The following is a 25,200-nucleotide window of genomic DNA, read 5'->3' as shown; positions in this document are numbered from 1 at the left end:
TGCTGCTGATTCTAAGAAAAGTCTCTCTTTCTTGAATTTGCTGTGGTGGAGCATGGTGGTTTTCTTCCATGATACCCCGTGGGTTGGGTCCAAAACATGGTCAGCCAAGCCTGAATGGCCATAGTTGTGTTTGAAGATGTAAGACTTGTGTTCCTCTAGACGGATGGATGCTGATCTGCCTGTCTGTCCAAAGTACGCCAGCTTATAAGAACAGGGTACTTTGTAAACTCCAGGCAAAGAGAGAGGAGGGAGCTGTTCTTTCGTAGAACGGATAAGGGTAGCAAGTTTGCAGTGGGGCTTATATGCTGTGTGTAGGTTGTACTGTTTTAGTATCCTGGCTATTTTTTCGGATGTGCCACGGATGTAGGGTATGGTGATGGCATTTTTAAATTCTTGTTGACGAGAAGGACGGGGAATGGGGGAGGAGTTGATTATTTTTTTGATACTGTGATCGCTGTAGCCATTGGAGAGGAAAGTCCAGTGGAACCGCCCTCACTACTGAGCTTAACCACATACACAGCACTTTCCTCTCCAATGGCTACAGCGATCACAGTATCAAAAAAATAATGTAACAGACTGATTTGGAGGAAAATTGTAGATAGGAAGTTAGTAATGGTGTAAATTTTTCATGTAGTACTATCATATCCTGTATACCCCTTGAGGGTATAAGGCAGGAATTTGATGATGATGATGATGACAACTGGACTACTTATATATAGAGGCTAATGACTTCACATCGATTGCCTTAGTATCCCATAATGCATTGCACATAACCTTACGGATATGTATAATGCTATGCATTATGGGAAGGATCACTACCCAGACCGGTTTTGAACTTTATTGAGGTCCAGAGTATTTTAGTAATAAGGTGTGACACGTTTTGACTACTTATAGATGGAAATATGACTTTTGTTAGATCCTGAATGAAGAACTTGGAAAAGGAAACTATTCATTCAGGATTTAACAAGTTTAATATAAAAGCTGAAGGAAAAACTTGCACTCCAGCAGAAAATAAAAGAAATGATTAAGTCTGTGTAAGAATATATGTTCCCTTCATGTAACATTTTTATGATTCAATGTTGTCTACTCAAAATTGTTAAGTAGAGAATTTATGTGTAAATATTAATTTCATTGAGACAATTTTGTATACAGTAAATCACTGAGTAAGTTGTAAACAGTAGTCCAAAGGTTGCGTGCGAGCCGTGCAGGTTAAGCATAAGGCCTGAGGCAATGGCATACGCGGAAGGTAACTTTAGTTTGCTTTCCGGGAAAAGAGCACTCCTAGAGGAGAAGGAGAATACGGGATCAATCAGGGGGCAAGATCGAGAGGCGGCGTGTGAAAAAACGCAAGAAAAAAGAGGGCACAAGAAGTAGGAATAAAAGGCGTTGCATATCGTTTTTCAAGGCTTTTTACTCCTGGGATTTTGATCTTTTCGGTTCGAGACGTACGTGAGACGGGGCAGCGATGTCGGATGGAGAGCCTATTCCTAAAGCACTGAGCTTTAGGAATAGGCCCTTCGTTAAATATCCCATTGGAAAGGATCAGCGACCGTCTCCTTAGAAGTAGCAGCAGATACGAGTATGTCTGGCAGCTAATCAAGGACAACGCAGAAACAACACCAGGTGCGAAGTATAGCCTAATGAGATGACAACCAGACCCTACATGTGGACGCGATGGAAGTATCGAGTTGTGCTTAACAAAGGTAGACAGAGGGCAGTCCTGATTTCTGGCATAGAGTTGGTAAAGTACAGAAATTTTTTTATATGTTATTCAGTTGCTTTAGAGGAAAGAAAGTAGTTGTGTAATGGTTGAAGTTGGGCTGTTTACTAGTGAACTTTAAGTGATTATTCTAATTTGTAATAGCTGGTCTCCATTAGACAAATTGTCTTGGAACGATAATATATGAGTTTGAAAGAATTCAATATATGAGACTAGTGTAGCAAATAGAATCTGATTGGAATTTCTTTAATGTTAAATCTGTGTATATTAATGAGTAACTTATGGATGAGAATTATTGCTTATATCCTTTGTCTAGTATTGTTTAGTATGACATTAGAATTAACTTAGTATGAACTGATTTTGCATGACCTTGAGTCCATTAAATGTGTGATATATTATAGTTGTAATGTGTCTTAAGATCAAAATAAACATGTTTCATTTTATACCTGAATTTTGCCTGAATATGAGATCAAACTACCACTCATAAAATCTGAACCTAAGCGGGAGGGAATTGAAGGTATATAGAGTTAGATTAGAGGTTACGACTGCTAGCTGAAATTTACATAGCCTTAGTAACGAGTTTTGTTATTGAACATATGCACGAAATTCTGGGAATGTCTCTCTGAATAAGAGTCCCTTCTATTATAGGATATTGGCTGGCACAGCTCAAAAATATAAATTTGTCAATATCCGAAAAGCAGACAGTCCCAAAATAGATAACTCTTAGGTCCGATTGTAAAATAGAAGAATAGTGATAAAAAGGGATAATAAAAGTAAAATATTGGAGAAAGCAACAACATAACACTTCAACCTTTCTTTTAGGCTTGCACGGTGATCCGAATGCATTTTTGGAAATTATGGAGACAACTACCGTGTTTGAATAAAAACTTTAGTTTACTATTACTAAAATTTTACAATTCGACGTTTCGACCTTTATGTCAAGGTCATCTTCTGGAGCGTACAAATATACACAGGAAACAAGCTATACTACAATCAAACTGGTTTGTTAAAGACACTGACCAACCGCTACAACAATTGTTGGCCTGACCTCTGGTGAAAAAAAAAAATAAAATAAAATAAAATAAATAAAAAAATCCAAACATGCTGACCAGTAAGCAAACTACATCAACAAATGGTCAGTGGAAGCTACCCGATTTCAAATTTTTCAACAAATGTGGTAAAAATCTCCCATAATGCAAAACTTATCTCCCATCAGTACTGGGATTTTCTACTTGTCTCTGATAAGGGTCTGTAAAATCTCATATAAATGCCTTGTTTAATATGTTCGCTTTTACAAGTTTTGTTTAGTGAGAAATAAGTTTCTGTTATGCTAAGTTATTCAGTATGCTAATTACATATGCTGTATTATTCAAACTGTCTTGTGACATAAGAATTGTAATAATGGCAGACGTGTGTGATGTGGAGTTTCGCTGTGAATCTCAGGATTGGACATGCATACTGTGCATGGAAAATTTTGTATAAGAACTGTTGTCAGTAAGACAAAGAATGAATTCGGCAGAAAAGTACAAGAAATTGATGGGAAAGTAAGGACATCATCATAGGAAAACAAGAAGAGGCATGCAGGAGAGCAGAGCCAGGTAAGATATGTACCCTGTGCAGTTTAAAGTTTAAAGAATGTCAGAGAACCTTTTGGAGTTACCTTCCAAGAGTAATGAACTGTACAGCAAATGTATGCTGAATAAAAGGCAAGTGAGAAATATTTCTCAGAAGTAATTCGAAATCCGAAGTGAAAGCTCAGGAAATTGTAAATATATTTGGACTGCTCAAGTAATATATTCCTGTTTGTTTGTGATATATTCCCATTGTTTGTGAGACCTTTTTCTATGTCTAATACAGTCAGTCGAAAGACAGATATGTTAAAACTAGCTATTATATGGTCAAGTGAGGTTACACGTGTTGAAAAATGCTAATTCTATTGATTGAATTAATTTGGAGCTATTACTAAAATTTGTATAGAATATGAGAGAGATTTGTTTGAATTCATTAATGTTAACATTTAAAAAATCATCATCATCATCAAATTCCTGCCATGTACCCACAAGGGGTGTACAGGATATGATAGTACTACATAAAAAAATTATATCATTACTAACTTCCTATCTAAAATTTTCCTCCAAATCAGTCTGTTACTTGACAAGACTCCAACATTATCAGATCTTATATTTCTATCGTCTAAGGCACTTTGCACCATATCAATCCACCTATATCTTGGTCTTCCTCTGGGTCGTTTTCCTGCCAACTGGCAGAGAACACTTGTTTTGCTAATCTTTCCTCGCCCATTCTATTTAGGTGACCATACCACCTGAGATTAGCTTTGCTAACGCATTCCTGGATGGTGACAATGTCAAGTTCTTTCCTAATATCCTCGTTTTTAATATGATATCGCCATTGATGCCATCTGTTCACGCCTCTAATCTTTCTCAGGACTCTCATATCTGCGGTCACTAGTCGTTGGTCAAGCGTTTTACTTCTTACCCAGCTCTCAGATCCATAAGTTAAAACTGGTTTGAACACTGTCTTGTATACAGCTAATTTAGTGTTCCGACTAATTTCTCTCTTATTCCATATGAATTTATTCAATTGATTTCCCACCATACCAGCTTTGCTGATTCTGTTGTCTATTTCTATAATTAATTTACCATTTTCAGTAAAAATCGTGCCTAAGTAGCTGAAATGTTTTACTTGTTCCACAGGTTCTCCATTCACAACACAGTTGACATTTTCAATGATTCTGCCTATTTTCATTGTCTTTGTCTTTTTATTGCTAACCTTCATACCACATCTATTACAACAGCTATTCAATTTAGTCAGAGAATCTTGCAGACTTGTAGCAGATTTATTTAAAAGTATAACATCATCCGCATAAAGCAAAGAGCTGACATTAACACCTCCAATTTTGATATCAGGTTTAATACCACTTTCCTTCATAATGTGATCCATATAGATAATAAATAAGAGAGGGGATAATGTACATCCTTGTCTCACGCCAGTTTTAACATTAAACCATCTTCCTGTACTTCCTTCAATTCTAACTGCTGACTTACAACTCAAATAAAGACTAAGTATTGCTTGATATAATGCCCCATTGACACCATATAACCACAGCATATTGAATAGCTTCTCTCTTGGCACCTTGTCATATGCCTTTTCCAAATCGACAAAACTTAAATACAGATCTTTGTTATATTCCCATGCTTTCTCGACTATTTGTCATAAAGTGAAGATCTGAACCTGACAGCCTCTATTTAGCCTGAATCCAGCTTGTTCTTCACCAAGCTTTTCTTCCACAATTCTTCTCAACCGTTTCTCAAGTATACTTGCATAGATCTTGCCAGGAACACTCAGTAGGGAAATACCTCTGTAATTCTCACATTCAGTTTTATTTCCCTTTTTATATATGAGTACTATGAGAGCTCTACTCCAATCATCGGGAATTTGTCCCTCTGTTCAGGCTTTCTGAACTATGCAGTGCAGCCACTGTACGACTTTTATACCACCATACTTCAGCATTTCTGGTCGAATATCATCTACTCCAGCTGCCTTTTCACATTTCAAGCCTTTGATTGCTTTTTCTACTTCAACTATGGGTATGTATTCCTGCTGTATGCCTGGTCAGTGTTTTTTACCACTGTGCTGTCATCACTGCTTGTTTCATTTAGCAGTTTTTCAAGGTAATTACGCCATACTTCAAGGATATCTTTTTCTTCCGTTTTCATGTCACCTTCATCATCTCTAACTCCTTTTACAGCACTCTTTCCTCCATTCCTAAGCTTCTTCAACAACCTCCAGAATATTTTGCCACCTTCTTGATATTTATTTTCTATATTCTTGCCAAAGTCCCCCATGACTTTTGTTTAGCTAGTTTTACATTTTAGCATGTTTTGCATGTTTAGCATTCTTGCATTTGTCTCTATATTCTCTAAGAGCACAAGCTGACTTATTTGCCAGGAACTTTTGATATGCTTTCTTCTTTTCCTTCACTGCCTCTTTAACTTCCTGTGTCCACCACGGAGTTCTGATTTTTTTATCCTTGCAGACAACCTCACCACATGCCTTTCTGGCAGAATCAATTAATGTTTTCTTCAGAGTTTGCCACTGAATCTCCAAGGTTTGATTCCTGTTCTCAAACTATTTCATTTTCTTTTCAATAATCTTTCTGTATTTTAGTCTACAGTTCACATCTGAGAGCTGCTCAACTTTTATTCGCTTTAAAACTTTCTTACATGTTATTCTTTTCAATACGAAATTCAATTTTATCCTGCTCAAGACTAAACAGTGATCACTTCCAATTTCAAATCCTCTGTACACTCTAGTGTCCTGCACCAGGGAGAAAACATCACTATCAACAATAACATAGTCAATGAGACTTTTCTTATACCTAGCGTCTTCTCTCCATGTGAATTTGTGCACATTTGTATGTTGGAACATGGTGTTAGTAATAACCAGTCCATGTCCTGAGCAGAAATCCAACAGGTATTTGCCATTATTATTAGCTTTGCTCTTTTCTCCAAATTTTCCCAAAATATTTTTATATGTCTCATAATCATTTCCTACTCTGCTATTTAGATCCCCAACAAGGACCAACTTTTCCTTTTTCATTGTGTTAGCTGCTTTTTCTAAAGCCTCAAAAAATTCCTCCACTTCTACCTTAGTAGAACCTTCTGTGGGACCATAGGCAGAAATAAGTCTCATTGTCCAGTTCCCCATTCTCATATTTGTCCACATTACTCTACTTGAGACTGACTGCCATTCAAGAAGATTAGCCTCGTATTTTGTGTTGAATACTATGGCTACTCCTTTTTTTCCTTGATTGTCATTGCCTGAATATAACATTTTATATTTATTGCTCAGAAAGATCTCACCAGTTTTGGTCTTTTTTGTTTCAGTCACCCCTATTATGTCGATCTGGTACTTATGTAATTCCTCAGTTAGCTCCATTTCTTTGCCATTCAGGCTTCTTATGTTGATAGTACCGATCTTTAACTCTGGTGATGTTGAGTTGGGGTTTATTTTCAGATTTGTTCCAGTAGCTGACTTTTCGCTGTCGCCCTGGTTTCCTGGCGAAAACAACGGGGGCCTTGTTTAACCGGGCGACGCCCCAGCCGGCATGAAATTTTGTCATGTTGTACCATCATTTTTTATTTTGGTTTAACCAATAAGAATACAATTTGGTCGGCTAAATCTCAAATTGCCAGCCCATCCTCGTTCGTTCAGTATCAAAGTAGATACCCAACAGGGTGCACCACGAGAAGGTGAGGATTGGACATTAGGTCAGAAGCCCTGGTCGGTTCTCTGCATTCCTTTAAAGGCTATGTGGAGGTCTCCTCTCAGTTATACAGCTTTGACCCTTAAGCACCCCTACTTAAGCATGACAGTATACTTGAATTGTATATTTATAAATATCATGTATATTGATGAGAATAATAAACATTGTCAATTAACATTTAAGAAGGATGAAGACTGTTCCAAAGGGCAGCAGTGGAAAGGATAAACAAAGAAGTGGAGGAATTTGTTCTGTAGATTTAGAGTTGAACTGTGAGAGAATGCTGGTTAGCTGCTGCTGTACATGTTTGGATGGACAAGAGGGTGAGAGAATTATTGATGTAAATTATGATGAACAGTTGCTATAGAAGTATTTATAGAAGATGCAGGTTGCAGAGACTGAATGACTGCAAAAGTGAGTGGAGTGTATTAGAGAGAGAGAGAGAGAGAGAGAGAAGATCAATCTAACTGCTCTTTTCTGTAGACTCCAGTATTTTCATGGGGATCCTAGGGGCACCACCCTAGATATGAGAGCAGTATTCAATGGTTGGGTGGATTTGGGATTTGTATAGTGTTAAGAGCTGTTCAAAGTTAAAATAACACTTCAAGCAAAGGAAAATCTAATTTTTTGGATGCAGAGAAGACAACAGCAGTGATATGTTTGTGCCATGAGAGAGATTAGAGGTTAGAGTTATTCCAAGAAAGTGAATCTTATCTTGAATACAGATTTGAGTACTGTCAAGGGTAAAAGTAGAAGAAGAGGGTTCTCTTTTGTGGGAAATAATGCAGATGCAGAGCTGTGTTTTGCTGGCATTGAAGTCAATAATGTTATCCAACACCCCCACTGATGAATGCTTCGAAGGTCAGAATTTAAGGTAGTAGACATTACATTTCTGGTGGTTGTGGTGATTTGTACTTTGCAGGGTTTGTCAAACAAAAAGAAGGAGTGTAATGTGCTGCCATAAGCAAAACTGTGTACTGAATTAGCAGTCAACTGAAGTAGACTGTTTATGTATAGAAGGAAGCGAGCGAATGAGAGAACAGAGCCTTGTGCAACCCCAGCATTACTTTTATAGATGGGAGTTTTCCTAATAGGCCTTTGTGCTAAACGCAGTCAAAAGCCTTGGAGATGTTAAAATAACCACCTGAGATTCACAAAACCTTTCCAAGTGTTTGTCCGAGACGGGTGATATAGGATAGTAGATCCCCTGTTGATCAACAGTAAAGGAATCCATACTATCATTAATTACATGAGAGTCTTCATGTTAGAGTAGGAGTTGATCATTGATAGTTCTTTCCATTACTTGAGAAAGAACTGAAGCGAAAGAAATTGGATGGACGCTTGAAGATAAGGATTTGTTATCCTTCTTAGGAATAGGTTGTATATGGGCTAGTTTCCAGACTGCAGGATAAATGCCGATGGATTAAGAAAGTGTTAATAGGTGACATAAAGTGGGAGTCAGTTCTGGAGCACAGATTGGTATCCAAATGGCGCAAAATTTTCTGATCTCTTTCTGGCAAGAAATCAAATGTGGCATTGAATGTTAGGTGTTTTAAATGGTTGGGAGCCCATTTATCATGATCAGCTATACAAGAGTTGGAGGAGAAGTAGGAAATCAGCTGATAGCTTTTGCTAGAGCCCAGAAGAATGCTTGCCATTTGAGCAGGATGCAAGATTCTTTTTTGCAGCTATTATGGGCTTTGTTGTGGGTTGTATAGGAAGTTTTGGATGCAAGTCAATTGTGGTATGCCTGACTCTTCTTTTTGTACAGCCTTGGCACACTTGTGGGAGAACCAAAGTTTAGATAAGGGAAGAGAATTTAGGGTGGAGCGGGGAATAAATGTTTCCATGCCAATGAGTATTATTTTGTTGATTCTTTCTGCACACAGTTTTGGTTCAGGTATATCAGAAACAGTAATCTGGCCAAGGAAATGAGGAGAAGAAGTTGCAAAGATCATCCTGCTTTGCTTTCTGGTAATGTCATATAACACATCGATGTGAGTGTTTGTGATATTCCATCATCATCATCAAATTCCTGCCATGTACCCTCAAGGGGTGTACAGGATATGACAGTACTACATGAAAAAATTACATCATTACTAACTTCCTATCTACAATTTTCCTCCAAATCAGTCTGTCACTTGTCAAGACTCCAACATTATCAGATCTTATATTTCTATCGTCTAAGGCACTTTGTACCGTATCAATCCACCTATATCGTGGTCTTCCTCTGGGTCGTTTTCCAGGCAACCTGGCAGAGAACACTTGTTTTGCTAATCTTTCCTCTCCCATTCTATTTAAGTGGCCATACCACCTGAGATTAGCTCTGCTAACGCATTCCTGGATGCTGACAATGTCAAGTTCTTTCCTAATATCCTTATTTTTAATATGATATTGCCATTGATGCCATCTGTTCACGCCTCTAATCTTTCTCAGGACTCTCATATCTGCGGTCTCTAGTCTTTAGTCAAGTGTTTTACTTCTGACCCAGCTCTCACATCCATAAGTTAAAACTGGTTTGAACATTGTGTTGTATACAGCTAATTTAGTGTTCCGACTAATTTCTTTCTTATTCCATATGAATTTATTCAATTGACTTCCCACCATACCAGCTTTGCTGATTCTGTTGTCTATTTCTATATTCAATTTACCATCTTCAGTAAAAATCGTGCCTAAATAGCTGAAATGTTTTACTTGTTCCACAGGTTCTCCATTCACAACACAGTTGACATTTTCAATGATTCTGCCTGTTTTCATTGTCTTTGTCTTTTTATTGCTGACCTTCATACCATATCTATTACAACAGCTATTCAATTTAGTCAGAGAATCTTGCAGACTTGTAGCAGATTCATTTAGAAGTATAACATCATCCGCATAAAGCAAAGAGCTGACATTAACATCTCCAATTTTGATATCAGGTTTAATACCACATTCCTTCATAATGTGATCCATATAGATAATGAATAACAGAGGGGATAATGTATATCCTTGTCTCACACCAGATTTAACATTAAACCATCTTCCTGTACTTCCTTCAATTCTAACTGCTGACTTACAACTCAAATAAAGACTAAGTATTGCTTGATATAATGCCCCATTGACACCATATAACTGCAGCGTACTGAATAGCTTCTCTCTTGGCACCTTGTCATATGCCTTTTCCAAATCGACAAAACTTAAATACAGATCTTTGTTATATTCCCATGCTTTCTCGACTATTTGTCGTTCCCTGGGGGAAGAAATCTGCACTACATTGTGATCTCAGCTGCCGAGAGGGCAGACAACATTCACAGTATACTTAGACAGGTCACTGGTGAGGAAGAGATCCCAAGTGTTTGGGGAGTCGTTGCGATTTTCGGTTCTTCTGGTGGGTATGTAGACAAAATTTGTGAGATCATTTCTGATTGCAAAAGCCTAGGCCTAGGAAGCCAAGCTAGTGGTGTGTACATTGAAGTCCCTGAAAAAGATGACTTCACTATTTGGAGAGTGAGATTGAAGAAAATCAACATTTAAGAACTTATGAGAATACAATTCTTTTCATCCCTGAGTTGCCTTAGCTTGTGGTGCATAGTGTAGTGCAAGCTAAGGCAACTCACTGATGCCAAGGATTCTCTTAAGGATTGTATTCTCTTAAGCTCTCAGGTCAACTTACAAAACTTTCATAGTTTCTACAAACATTTGGCTTTGAAATAATGTTGGATCTAGTATCCACTTTGCTTATGCAATTTTACATCACCAAAGTAAAGCCTTATGGCTTGTTGTTTTAGTAAGAAACAATTTATAAGTTTTAAATTGAGCACTGTTCTCAGTAACATGATGAAATCATATGCTGTACCGTACACATTATGGTACAGTCACTTATTAACCGCAGGAATATATCGTCATCATCAAATTCCTGCCATTTACCCTCAAGGGATGTACAGGATATGATAGTACTACATGAAAAATTTACATCATCACTAACTTCCTATCTATAATTTTTCTCCAAATCAGTTTGTTACTTGTCAAGACTCCAACATTATCAGATCTTATATTTCTATCGTCTAAGGCACTTTGTACCGTATCAATCCACCTATATCTTGGTCTTCCTGTGGGTCATTTACTTGACAACCTGACAGACAACACTTGTTTTGCTAATCTTTTCTCGCCCATTCTGTTTTAGTGACCTTACCACCTGAGATTAGCTCTGCTAATGCATTCCTGGATGCTGACAATGTCAAGTTCTTTCCTAATATCCTCGTTTTTAATATGATATTGCCATTGATGCCATCTGTTTACGCCTCTAATCTTTCTCAGGACTGACATATCTGCAGTCTCTAGTTTTTGGTCTTTGGGCAAGTGTTTTATTTCTGGCCCAGCTCTCATATCCATAAGTTAAAACTGGCTTGAACACTGTCTTGTGTACGGGTAATTTAGTGTTCCGACTGATTTCTCTCTTATTCCATATGAATTTATTCAATTGACTTCCTACCATACCAGATTTGTTGATTCTGTTGTCTATTTCCATATTTAATTTACCATCTTCACTAAAGATCGTGCCTAAGTAGCTGAAATGTTCCACAGGTTCTCCATTCACAACAGAGTTGACATTTTCAACGATTCTGCCTATTTTCAATGTGTTAGTCTTTTTATTGCTGGCCTTCATACCATATCTATTACAACAGTTATTCAATTTAGTCAGGGAATCTTGCAGACTTGTAGCAGATTTATTTAGAAGTATAACATCATCCGGTTAAAGCAAAGTGCTGCCAATAACATCTCCAATTTTCATATCATGTTTAATACCACTTTCCTTCATAATGTGATCCATATAGATAATGAATAACAGAGGGGATAATATATACATCCTTGTCTCACACTAGATTTAACATTAAACCATCTTCCTGTACTTCCTTCAATTCTAACTGCTGACTTACAACTCAAATAAAGACTAAGTATTGCTTGATATAATGCCCCATTGACACCATATAACTGTAGCATATTGAATAGCTTCTCTCTTGGCACCTAGTCATATGCCTTTTCCAAATCGACAAAACTGAAATACAGATCTCTGTTATATTCCCATGATTTCTCCACTATTTGTCGTAAAGTGAACATCTCATCCTGATAGCCTCTATTTGGCCTGAATCCAGCTTGTTCTTCACCAAGCTTTTCTTCCATAATTCTTCTCACCAGTTTCTCAAGTATACTTCATAAATCTTACCATGAACACTCAGTAAGGAAACTGCTGTAATTCTCAGATTCAGTTTTATTTCGCTTTTTATATATGGATACGACAGCTCTACTCCAATCATCGGGAATTAGTCCCTCTGTCCAGGCTTTCTGAACTATGCAGTGCAGACACTGTAAGACTTTTATACCACCATACTTCAGCATTTCTAGTTGAATATCATCTACTTCTGCTGCCTTCCCACATTTCAAGCCTTTGATGGCTTTTTCTACTTCAAGTATGGATATGTATTCCTGACTGCATGCCTGGTCAGTGTTTTTTTTACCACTGTGCTGTCATCACTGTTTGTTTCATTTAGCAATTTTTTAAAGTGATTACACCATACTTCAAGGATATTGTTTTCTCACGTTTTCATATCACCTTTATGATCTCTAACTCCTTCAGCACTCTTTTCTCCATTTCTAAGCTTCTTAAACAACTTCCAGAATATTTTACCACCTTCTTGATATTTATTTTCTATGTTCTTGCCAAAGTCCTCCCATGACTTCTGTTTAGCAAGCTTTACACAGTGTTTAGCTTTCTTATACTGTATTTGTCTCTGTATTCTCTAAGAGTACAAGCTGACTTATTTGCCGAGAACTTTTGACATGCTTTCTTCTTTTCCTTCACTGCCTCTTTAACTTCCTGTGTCCACCATGGAGTTCTGATTTTTCTATCCTTGCAGACAACCTTACCACTTGCCTCTCTGGCTGAATCAATTAGGGTTTACTTCAAGGCTTACCACTGAATCTCCAAGGTTTGGTTCCTGTTCTCAAACTTTTTCATTTTTTCTTCAATAATCTTTGTGTATTTTAGTCTACAGTTCACATCGGAGAACAGTTCAACTTTTATTCGCTTTAAAACTTTCTTACATGTTATTCTTTTCAATATGAAATTCAATTTTATCCTGCTCAAGACTAAATAGTGATCACTTCCAATTTCAAATTTTCACCATTTAATATCAGAAAATAATTTCCATTTAATATTTGAAAATATTAAATGGAAATTTCCAGAAATAAATAATTCATAAGTTTCAAATTTGATTCCAATACTGCAATAGTTCTCAGTTATCAGATTGACTATCACAGTATTGGGTTCAAATAACCCTCATTTTACTTAATGATGATCCCAAAGCGCAACAGTAGTGAAGCTGGCAATTCGGATATGCCAAAGAGAAGCCATAAAGTGCTTCCTTTTAAGTGAAAAGGTGAAAGTTCTCGACTTCATAAAATAATGAATAAATAAATAATTTAAAAAAAAAAACAACATATGCTGAGGTTACTAAGATTCCATTCACAGATAACTTTTATGATAGTGTGCTGTTTTATTTAATAGAACATTATATCAAGCAATACCGTGATAGCCAAAGTCGACAGACTTTATTTTAGTTGTAAGTCAACAGTCAGAATTGACTGAAGTACAGGAAGATGGATTCACGTTAAATCTGATATCAGACAAGGATTTATATACATTTTCTCCTCTGTTATTCATTATCTATATGGATCACATTATGAAGGAAAGTGGTTATTAAATCCGATATCAAAATTGGAGATGTTAATAAATCAGCTCTTTACTTTATGCAGATGATGTTATACTTCTAAATAAATCCGATACACGCCTGCAAGATTCCCTGATTAAATTGAATAACTGTTGTAATATATATGGTATGAAGGTCAGCAATAAAAAGACAAAGACAATGAAAATAGACAGAATCATTGAAAATACCAACTGCATTGTGAATGGAGAACCTATAGAACAAGTTAATCATTTCAACTACTTAGGCATGATTTTTAGTGAAGATGGTAAATTAAATACAGAAAAAGACAACAGAATCAATAAAGCTGGTATGATAGGAAGTCAACTGAATAAATTTATATGGAATAAAAGAGAAATTAGTCAAAACACTAAATCAGCTGTATATAAGACTGTGTTCAAACTAATTTTAACTTGTGGATTTGAGAGCTGGGTTAGAAATGAAACACTTGACCAAAGATATGCGAGTCCTAAGAAAGATTAGGGGTTTGAACAGATGGCATCAATGGCAACATTATATTAAAAATGAGGATGTTAGGAAAGAACTTGATATTATTAGCATCACAAAATGTGTTAGCCGAGCTAATCTCAGGTGGTGTGGTCACTTAAACAGAACGAGAGAGGAAAGATTAGCAAAACAAGTGTTCACAGCCAGGTTGGCAGGAAAGAGACCCAGAGGAATACCAAGATATAGGTTGGTAGAAATATAAGATCTGATAATGTTGGAGTCTTGACAGGTAACAGATTGATTTGGAAGAAAATTGTAGATAGGAAGTTTAGTAATGAAGTAAGTTCTTCATGTAGTACTATCATATCTTGCACACCCCTGAGGGTACATATTAGGAATTTGATGATGATGGGTCTTAAACGATTCCTATGCAGTGTTTGGGATTACATTTTCAAAATGGTTGTTTACAGAGTTTGATTTCCTCATTAGTATCCCTTCTCTGTAATTGCCTATCCACGTTTCTTTTCCAGTTTTTTTCTTAACTGCCACCTTTTCGTGCATAGAACAGATCTGGCTGGGTTCATACCTGTGATGTACGCTGATGCTTTCCAACATGCTTTTTACTGTTGATATAAACACTGATCAGCTTGTCAAGGTATTGCAGGTCACGTTTATTAAGTGCAGGAATTTCGTTCAGTATCTCTGTGTGATTGTGGACCTGAAACAGTAACACCTGACATTTTTTTTTTTTTTGGTGAAAATTGCACTGTTCAGCAAGCCTGCAAATGTTGTCATATAATGTTGCATTACTTTCTGAATGAAAGTGTTGTACTTCTTATTTTCTGCATTGTTCATGTCCCAAACTGATGAAGCATGTTAGCTCTGATTGCTTCAAGCTTGTTTTTTTTTGGTTGTATCAATTTCTCTCAAAATGCTCGACTCAATCCAGAAGAGAGCAATTAGACTTATCAATGATCCATCTCTCACCAACTGTCTCTCCCCCCACTTTCACACAGACGTATGGTCTCTGCAGTATGTATATTCTACAAATATTTCCATGGGAAATGCTCATCTGAAATAACATCATTAATTCCTCCGCTCAGTACAAGCTCATTGGAACACGTGCAGCTGCTGCACAACATCCCTTCACAGTACATGTAGAAACAAACAGAACAAGTTTCTTTTCCTCTTCCTTCATCCCTGCAGCTGCTGCACTGTGGAAGTCTCCCACCTGCTGTGTTTCCCAAGGAATACAATTTAAAGTCATTCAAATCAAATGTAAGCAAATTCCTCCTTTCCCAACCCACTACCCATACACAGTACTAATGTACTATAGGTTGACCAACCAACCTCCTGTGTATGGACTCAACATTAAAACAAAAAAAAAAAAAAAAATTCCTGAGAGATGGTTTCATCAAGCATGATAAGGTGCTGTTCCAGGCTTGCCAATTTAGGAGTTATTTAATGGCAGGGAGGCACAGATGACAGAAAAATGGCTGACTGAGGGTGTCTAGGAGTTTGAACGTTGGTTCTTCAATTCTGATATGACCGGCAACAAAAATCGCTAAATAAATTCTTTTTCTTTCCCGTAATGTCTAGTTTGCACCGCTTCAGCATTTCAAAGCTTCAAGAGTTCTACCTGTAGTAACAAGACTTGTAGTGCTTTATTGTCACTCTGTTTTGCTGCTGCCATCTTTTCATCGTGCTGTAAACATGGCTACATATTGGCTGCTAACAAATAAAGTGAAATCACTTTTGAAATGTTATAATAACAGAACACAATTTCCAAGTAAAACAATCCAAAATGCAACCTATGATTTTGTTATTTCTATTCCCTGAGAACTACTTGTTGTTCATTCAATCAGTTTATCCCAAAACGCATAACTTTACTTTTCTTCACATTAAATTGACACCTGTTATCTTTTGTCTACACTTATTTAAATCATCCTACAAGCTCTCCACCTCGTCGTGATTAACTATTACTTTACCTAATTTTGCATCATCAGTAAACAACTGAACATTTCCTATATCATTTATGTACAAATTAAACAGTAGTGGTTCTAGTAAGGAACCTTGCAGCACACCGCTAGTCACCAGCTTTTGCCTGGATTCTGCTCCTCCATATTCAACTTTTTGATATTTGTTCAGCAGCCACCCTATTACCCACATTACCAGGGTCATATCCATCCCCATTTGTTTTAATTTGTGTAACAGAATTCCATATGGTATTTGGTCAAATTCCTTTGCAAAATACAGCAGAATCATCATGTAGCCATTTCCTTTATCTAACTCACCTGTCACTCTATTATAAAAAGTCAGGACCCTTCACAAATCCAAGTTGCCCCACACAGAGTATCATATTCTTATCCATCCATTCTTGAATTCTCTTTTTGATCAATTTTTCCAGTACTTTTACCACCACTCCTGAGATACGGATCAGTCAATAATTTGCTATTGCAGTCTTAGAACCTCCCTTATGCAAAGGTATTATTTTTCCCTCTTTCCAATCCCTGGTACCAGAACTGAGACTTCAGGAACTTAGTCAGAGGCAGTGCCAGACCCCATTGCATATTCTCACAAAAAATGAGTTACTATCTCATCTAATCCCACAGATGTATTTACATTGAGATTCTACAATATCCTAAGAACTACAAATTCATCCATCTCTGTTCCCACATAAGTCTCTGTCACATATGTCATAACATTAACCTTACTTGGTTGATATGCCCTTGCAAGTGGCCACTCAGTAACGTAACAATTTTATCTGTACCTGTAACCTTGTGACCATAAGCAATCATTAAGGTTATTCTTCCATAGTCAGATGTAAGAAAAGAACTCTTTGGGATTTAATTTGGCCTGTTTTCTCATAGTCTGATTTTGCCCTCCTTACCATGCTGATCACCAATCTTGCATGATCCTCGTATTGTTCATGAGCTTGCTTGTCAGCTTTCTCCTTATGCATCCTCGATAACAATTTTTTTTTTTTTGAATCTCATGCTTAAATGATACTACTAATCCATCCAAACAGTACACTTTACCCTACTTACCTTAGGTATCCAATTTAATATTGCTTCCTCTAGATTTCCCTTAACTATCTCCCATACTACTAACATTCTTTCCTTGCAGGGCTATATGCCATGACACAGCTACAAGTCTCTGCCTAAACTTGTCATAATCATCTGCCTTGTAGTTAATTAATACTGAAGAATAGTTTTAAAAGACATACCTGGTTCTATATGTTTGGAAGGCAAAGATGACAAATTATTTGGAGACAAAACTTGAGTGAACCAAGAACACACGAGGGTGGTCAGAAAAGTTCTCGGCCTAACAATGAAAAAACAAATTTATAATTTCAAAATTATTTTTATATTTCAACATAATCTCCCTAAAGACTAATACATTTATTCCAGCAAATCTCCAGCACCATTATCCTGTCCCTGTAGTAGTTCTCAGTAAGATCTGCAAAATACCCCTCTACAGCTGCAATCACCTCTTGATTCGAAGAAAAACACTGACAAGTGAGGAAGTTTTAGTTCTGGGAAGAGATAGAAGTCAGAGGGAGCCAAATCTAGGGAATAGGGTGGATGTTCCAACAATTCTTAGTGCAGATTCCTTAATTTTCCCATTGCCAAAACATCTTTGTGGGCAGGTGCATTGTCCTGATGAAAGATGATTTTTTTCCCTTCTGTAAACCAGGTCTTTTCTCATTAATTTTTTCATCTAGTGTGGTTAAAAGATCGGAATAATATTCTCCGGTTACTGTTTTATCCTTTTCAAGATAATCAATAAACAAAATGCCTTTAGCATCCCAAAGCACCGATGCCCTGACCTTATCCGCTGATGGAACTGACTTTGTCTTCATTGGTGCTGAACAATTGGCTTCTGTCCACTGATTCGACTGCTGTTTGGATTCTGGTGTGTAATGGTGAATCCAAGTCTCATCCATAGTAATAAATTGAAGCACAAAATCAGTTTTATTCTTGTTAAAACACTCCAAGCACTGTTCAGAGATTTTCAGGCGAGTGCGTTTTTGATCTGCTGTGAGCAAGCACGGCACATCTTGTGCAAAGCTTTTTCATTTGCAATTCTTCATGCAAAATATATCCTACACGTTCTTTTGAAATGCCTATAGTCTCAGCAATTTCACACACTTTGGCTTGCTACACTCTTTTGGTTGTTACACTTTTTTAGACTACCTTCACGTGGATCATCTTCAAGGCTGGTACGGCGACGTTTAAATTAGGCAGTCCATTTCTTAATTGTCAAAAACAGAGGAGAAGAGTGCTCATAAACTTTTATGAACTTTGTATGAATTTTTTTTGGCATTAAACCTTCTTTTACAAAGAATTTTATAACCATACGATACTCAATTTTATCCATTTCTAGGGATACAGACAACACTTTTGCTTCCAGCTGTATAAAACAACTTACTTGATAGAATGACTTGCAATTTCACATGGATGCTTATGACAGATGTACCAACTTAGAAAAAAAAAATCTTGCTGATAGTGTTTGCCATCTATAATCGAGGCTGAGAACATTTTTTAGACCACCCTTGTATGGTGAAAGCATGATGATAATGATGCATAAATAAGACTAGTAAACAAGGAAATCGGTTAATCAAATAGATTTACACTTACTTCATCAAAAGAAATTGCGATGATGTAAGCATGTTTCAGACCATAGGATAGTGTGGTCTTTATCTATTCCATGCTGTGACAAGCCAGATTTATTAGATTTACTGTTGCTCTTGTATTCTCTTTTTTACATAGCATCCATTTTGTCCAAAGTAAGAATGATGACAGTCACAAGGAACTTGTCGGACACCAGGGAGAACTAAATGAGACCGTTTATCTTTGGAAGAAGGAAACCATGATGGTAATTTGTGAATACGAAGAAAACAGCCACTAAATTGTATTTTTCTTAAGAATTCTGGAATTCTGAGATGGCAGAAATATATGGGACTGGAACTTGACATACTGTTTCCTTATTGTTTGAGATTTTGAGATCGATTATATGTAAAAAAGAGAATACAAGAGCAACAGTAAATCTAATAAATCTGGCTTGTCACAGCATGGAATAGATAAAAACCACAATATCATATGGTCTGAAACATGCTTACATCATCAAAATTTCTTTTGATGAAAATGGAAAAAGACAAAAAAATTGTCCTCTTCATTTCCATAGTAAATTTAATTCTTGGATGTAGATTGTTTATATTAGATAAAAAAGTAGGTAATGTGTCTTCAATTATAGGGCCAGATAGCCAAAACATCTTCTACATAACAAACCCAAAATGAAGGCTGAGGGTGTATGGATAAGAAAAGGATGCTTGTAAATTCTAAAAAAATGTTGGCAAGTGCAGGGGAGAAGGACTTCCCATTGTGGTTCCTTCCACTTGACTATTACACTTATTTTGACAACAAAATATCCGAATTGCATGACAAAGTCGTATAATTTCACTATATCCAGTGGAAATAATTCTGAAAGTAGATGTAAAGTATCCTCAAGAGACACATTTGTAAAGTAGAGAGAGCTTCTATATCAAAGCTAATCATTACATCAGTAGGCTGGGAAACGTAGAAAATCAGAAGAATTGTTTATGAATGAGCAAGAGTTGCCAATCTGGGCATGCTATAAATTTGGCTCTTTGGTAAGTCAATCTATGCAATTGACAACTGAATAAAGAGGAATGTCTTTCTTATGTATTTTAAGTAAACCATAGAACCTAGGGATTTCTAGCAAAATAAGTTTTTTAAGTTTTTCTATGTTGTCTCCATCAAGGCTTACAACTTCATCTAGTAATGAGTTCAGTTTTCGGAATTGTCTGTTTGTGTGATTGTAATCTGATTTTTGGTACATTGATCAATCCAATAATAAAAGAGCAATTTTTCTTTTATAATTGGCAGAATCCATAATAACTGAAGCATTACCCTTGTCATACTTACTAATAATGAGACTATTGGTTCTTAAGGATTGATGAAGAGATGTGTGTAGGTAGAAGAATGGATTTCAGTAGGATGGATGAAATTTCCAAACAAAGTTTATAAGCATCCTCACTAGATAGAGTGAATAAATTCCATTCAATGTGGAAAAGGAAATCTAAGTAAGGTATCCTTTCATTTGTGTTCTGAAATCCTGACATTTGCTGTCCTTCCTGTTCCTTCCTTTCTGTTCCATATGATGGTACACTACCCCCCCTTTTTGCGGGAGTGTACAGCACCATCTGAGTCCCACCAAATTTTATCCAGGCTCCGGAACTGTAGCCATAGGCCTGAGTCAGTATTCTTGGCTGTAATCCGTGTGTTCAGAAGACCGGTTTGCCTGCTTGCGGGATGAAAACCCCCAGATAACCTGGTGAAAAAAACCCTGCTGTCCATGCCCAAGACCGGCTAACTTGGCTATGGCTGAGGAAGATCTTTGTTCCTCACGTCGTCGATGGGAATCGAACCTAGGACACTCCTTCCCCGGGCATATGGTTGCGAAGCGCAAAGCCACTAGGCTAACCACGTGAACGTTTCACCTGTACAGATGATTAATGCCCTAACCACTGAACTAAACCACATCCTTAACACTTTCTTAGCCAATGGATACAACCCCCCAAAAATATTAAAACCAGTTAACCCCCCCCCTCTTCATAACAAAGACTATACTAAATCCATCACCATTCCTTATATCTGGGGAATCTCTGAAAAGCTAACCAAAATCTTAAAAAATATGACCTGACTTCTTGTTACAAACCATATAAAAATTGGCATCCCTTATCCACTCCACCAAAGACCAAATACTTCCCCTAGACCTACTTGGGGTATACCAGGTCCCTTGTAGCTGTAAACTGTCCTACTTTGGCCAAACAGGCAGGACAGCATATGTCGGATTTTGGAACACAAAGACTACATCCGGTTTCACCAGTACAGCCACTCTGGGCATGCAGACCATGCTCTGGATATCCACTACAGAATATGTTGGAAGAAAGCCAACTTAATACACCGCAGCAAATTAATGGAAGTTTGTTCATGGAATCAGCCTCAGCTGTAAAAAACTTTCCAAACCTCAACAAATTTGGGTGCATGAGACTGCCCCAAATTTGGGAAGTTTGCATCTTGAGAACTTCAGCCCAACAGCCAAGACAACCCAATATAGCCCGCTAGGAGGGCACTTTAGACTCTAGGAACAACAATAGTTTTCTTTCTTCTGACTCAATTGCTTTTTGTAGTGCCTGCATGCACGTATTATAGTTGTATGTTCCCATGAAGATGGCAATGTGACATTGCTGAAATATAAGAGGTATTTATTAAAGTTTCTTTTAATTAATATTCCAGTATACGTTGTAAATTCCTTAAATAATTTTTAGTAAATTGATCAATCCAATGATAAAAGAGCTAAGATAATAAGCCGAAAGGCTATTTTACCGGCGAATTTGTTAATTGAAAGGGAGATGGTAAATCCCGTTTTATTTTATAGCCGGGTCCGAAACTCGGATCAAAATCCATAGAGTTTCATGCCAAAAAAACTATCGGCGGGCCCAAGTGTAAATGATCACTTGTGTAGTACAACACCAGGGCAACTCCATACAAAGGTAGAGCAAGCTCCGTCACTAACTTTAATATTCTCTCATAATGTAAAACCCAGCTCCTAAGAGATGTGTGCATATATATTGTTTTACATTATCTTTTTTTGAGGTCTCATCAGTGAGTAGGTAGACCTGGAATATCAAGGTTTTTAAGTGAACACGAACTTACATACCTCTACTATTGAATTGCTGAAGTGGTGCACTCCTATACTGTTAATTATTGTTAATTCTAAGATAATAGTTTTTTTTGGCATGAAACTCTATGGATTTTGATCCAAGTTTCGGACCTGGCTATAAAATAAAACGGGATTTACTATCTCCCTTTCAATTAACAAATTCGTCGGTAAAATAGCCTTTTGGCTTATTATCTTAGTGATTAACAATATAGGAGTGCACCACTTTGGCAATTCGATAGTAGAGGTATGTAAGTTCGTGTTCACTTAAAAACCTTGATATTCCAGGTCTAACCTACTCACTGATGAGACCTCAAAAAAGGTTGAAACCGGTCTTGGTAGTGACCTCTTCTCATAATGTAAAACAATATATATATATATATATATATATATATATATATATATATATATATACATCTCTTAGGAGCTGGATTTTACATTATGAGAGAATATTAACGATAGTGACGGAGCTTGCTCCACCTTTGCATGGAGTTGCCCTGGTGTTGTACTACCCAAGTGAACATTTACACTTGGGCCGGCCGATAGTTTTTTCGGCATGAAACTCTATAGATTTTGATGGATTTCGATCCGAGTTTCGGACCCGGCTATAAAATAAAACGGGATTTACCATCTCCCTTTCAATTAATAAAAGAGCTATTTTTCTTTTATAATTGGCAGAATGCATAATAACTGAAGCTTTACCCTTGTCATACTTGGTAATAATGAGACAACTGTTGTGTCTTAAGGATTATACCATTCCTTAAGTGATGTTAACATATCCTTATGTTCATAAACTGATATCTGACTTAAGACTTTTTCAACTTATGATGGGATTGTTGGAATGGAACCCTGTCTTAAGTCAAGAACTGACTGTGAATAATTAATAAATAGAGTACACACATGCAAACCAAAAATGGCTCTTATTGCAATGATAATGAATGACATAAAAGAATGCGATGGATGGATGATCTTCCTCAAAAAATAAAATACAATAAAATAATAATAAAATAAAATTAAAATAAATAATTATGAATAAGTACTATTAAATCATACAAAAAATAGCAGCGGTGAAGCAAAAAGAAGTGAAGCAAAAAGCTTTAATTACTGTGCTTCATATGACTAACAAGTGAATTATGTACTATATATATAAACAGTGGGAACACACCATACAGCATGGAAGCAGGTCTATTAACTTACATATATTATTTTAGTATGTAAGTTGAATAATATTTCATTAAACAAAAGTAATAAACAGTTTTCACATATTTACCTGACTCTTAGAATTGTACTGTGCCCTGCTCCTCTCCACTGATATTAAGAATGGCAAGAATATATCTAAACAAAATTTATTATCTTTTGTCTGAAGAATTATTCTGTCTTCACCTATACTGATATTTATCTGATTGCTGGAAACCTAAAAACAAACGAAAGGCATGCAAAAAATAAATAAATACTGTCATGTAAAGTTTGCATGTATTGTATTTTCATTTTGATATTTAATTTTTTTAAGAACACAATAATCCTTAATTAATATATTCAGTAAGATGGTCCTTACATATCCCCCCCCCCCTTCTTCCACACTTGTTTTAAAATAAGTATGAAAGCAACAGTGGCAGCTGGTGAAAATTTAAGTGAGGGTGCTGCATATATATATATATATATATATATATATTAAAAAAAAAAAAAAAAACACTTTTTTTTCTTACCAGTAACGAATTTATTAATAAATAAATTTCATATTAAAAAATTGCTTTATTAAAAATATTTCATCCTCACCATGAACGAACACCAATAATATAAGTTTCGTATCAATAGCAATGACAAGCGCAAACGAATATCGCCATTAGATCGCAGCGCATTTGTTTCGTGTAACGATAATTGTAAAAATATAATTATTTTCATATTTTCAACAGTGACACTTGTCATAATTCAGCCTTGTATCTATAATAAATAAATAATTATATGTTATTTTAATAAAATAAAATAAGATTTACAAAAAATAGTTCACCAAGAACATGCACCGATAATAAACTTTTCATATCTCACAGAAATAACACGTGCAAGCATATGATACACTGCGCAAGCGGCAGTGTATCTAATGACGTAACGTGCATTGACAAATGCAAACGGATATCGGAGTTAGATCGCACTGCATTTGTTTCGTAATCAAAAGCATTAATCGAACAATTCCAATTATTAACTATTCAATCAATGTCAAAACATAAGCTGTAACCTTTAACATGCTGTATTGCATTTACATAATGTTGTAAACATTGTTATTATTTATAAACACAGACAAAATTTAATTTTTTCATCTTTTACTTGGGGGTGCTGCAGTGTCGCAGTGCTTATGTACGAGCCGCCACTGATAAGTAACCCCTCCAGTCCACTTTTTCTTTCTGATGTACAGTATAAGTAACCAGCTTCATGGGTGTGCTAAACACACTGTAAGGATCCCTAATCTCTTTCATTCCCAGGTCATCAGTAATAGATTAATGTTCAGTAGAGAAAACACAAGTCTAGAGGTAATAATCAGTAACTAAATTTATTTAGCTAATAAATTATTATGCCAATATTTTCAATAGGTAATTTCAACAAAGAAATACACTAAGCACATGCACATGACATGGGCATACCAGCAGGAAGGCACGCGCACACGCACACACACACACACACGCACACATAAACTAAGTTAGAGGACCCAAACAGGCCTAACCAGAACTTCTGTGGATGTGGTGATGGAATCCTGAAGTCGCATGATGGCCCAGATTTTTAGTAAATAGATATATCGAATGTTGTAATGCAGTGGCATTACAACATTCGATTTATATCTCTTGGATTTATATCTGCTTCTGTATAAAAGGGAGGTTTTGTTTCCTTGGATCCAGTGATCTATGATAATGGCATGGTCTGTTACTCTAGGATGGTTGTAATGCAGATAACAGACATAATTTCTGCATTCCTCTGTCTAAATGGATATTTGTTGTTCTTCCTGTTTATCCAAAGTAAGATAGTCTGCAGGTCAGGTGCAAGGGATGTTGTCAAATCCAAGGTGGTCTCATCAGGGGGTCAGTAAACTTTTTCTGAGAATAGCCAGATAGTAAATATTTTAGGCTTCATAGGCCAAGAGGAAAAATCAAGGATATTGTGAACTTATAAAATAGAAAACAAAATTTACACAATTCGTGTGTTCTGAATCATCAAAATCAATTGCAAACACTCATCAGATAAGGCTGATCTGTAACAGTATTTCATCTTTG

The 25,200-nt window shown here is 36.4% G+C and overlaps 1 protein-coding gene across 2 annotated transcripts in view; it reads right to left on the bottom strand.

Annotated features, from left to right (window-relative positions):
• The window catches only part of LOC150098289 (PIH1 domain-containing protein 1-like), a 212,335-nt gene that overhangs the window by 13,903 nt on the left and 173,232 nt on the right, over positions 1-25,200 (bottom strand). The window contains exons 7-8 of one of the 2 annotated variants that reach the window (XM_090405512.1): positions 23,211-23,354; positions 17,421-17,518 (exon numbers count right to left, since the gene is read on the bottom strand). In XM_090405512.1, the coding sequence (XP_090261638.1) occupies positions 17,456-17,518; positions 23,211-23,354 (207 nt within the window). In that variant the 3' untranslated portion in view covers positions 17,421-17,455. The remainder of the gene's footprint in view (positions 1-17,420; positions 17,519-23,210; positions 23,355-25,200) is intronic. The other variant, XM_090405514.1, reaches the window with a different exon arrangement.

The sequence above is a fragment of the Typopeltis vanoorti genome, chromosome 15 (genome assembly GCF_054136105.1).
Source record: "Typopeltis vanoorti isolate ZY-2024b chromosome 15, IOZ_Tvanoo_1.0, whole genome shotgun sequence".
Taxonomy (NCBI): domain Eukaryota; kingdom Metazoa; phylum Arthropoda; class Arachnida; order Uropygi; family Thelyphonidae; genus Typopeltis; species Typopeltis vanoorti.
The sequence above is the reverse complement of the archived record's forward strand: the minus strand, read 5'-3'. Positions and strand labels throughout refer to the sequence as shown.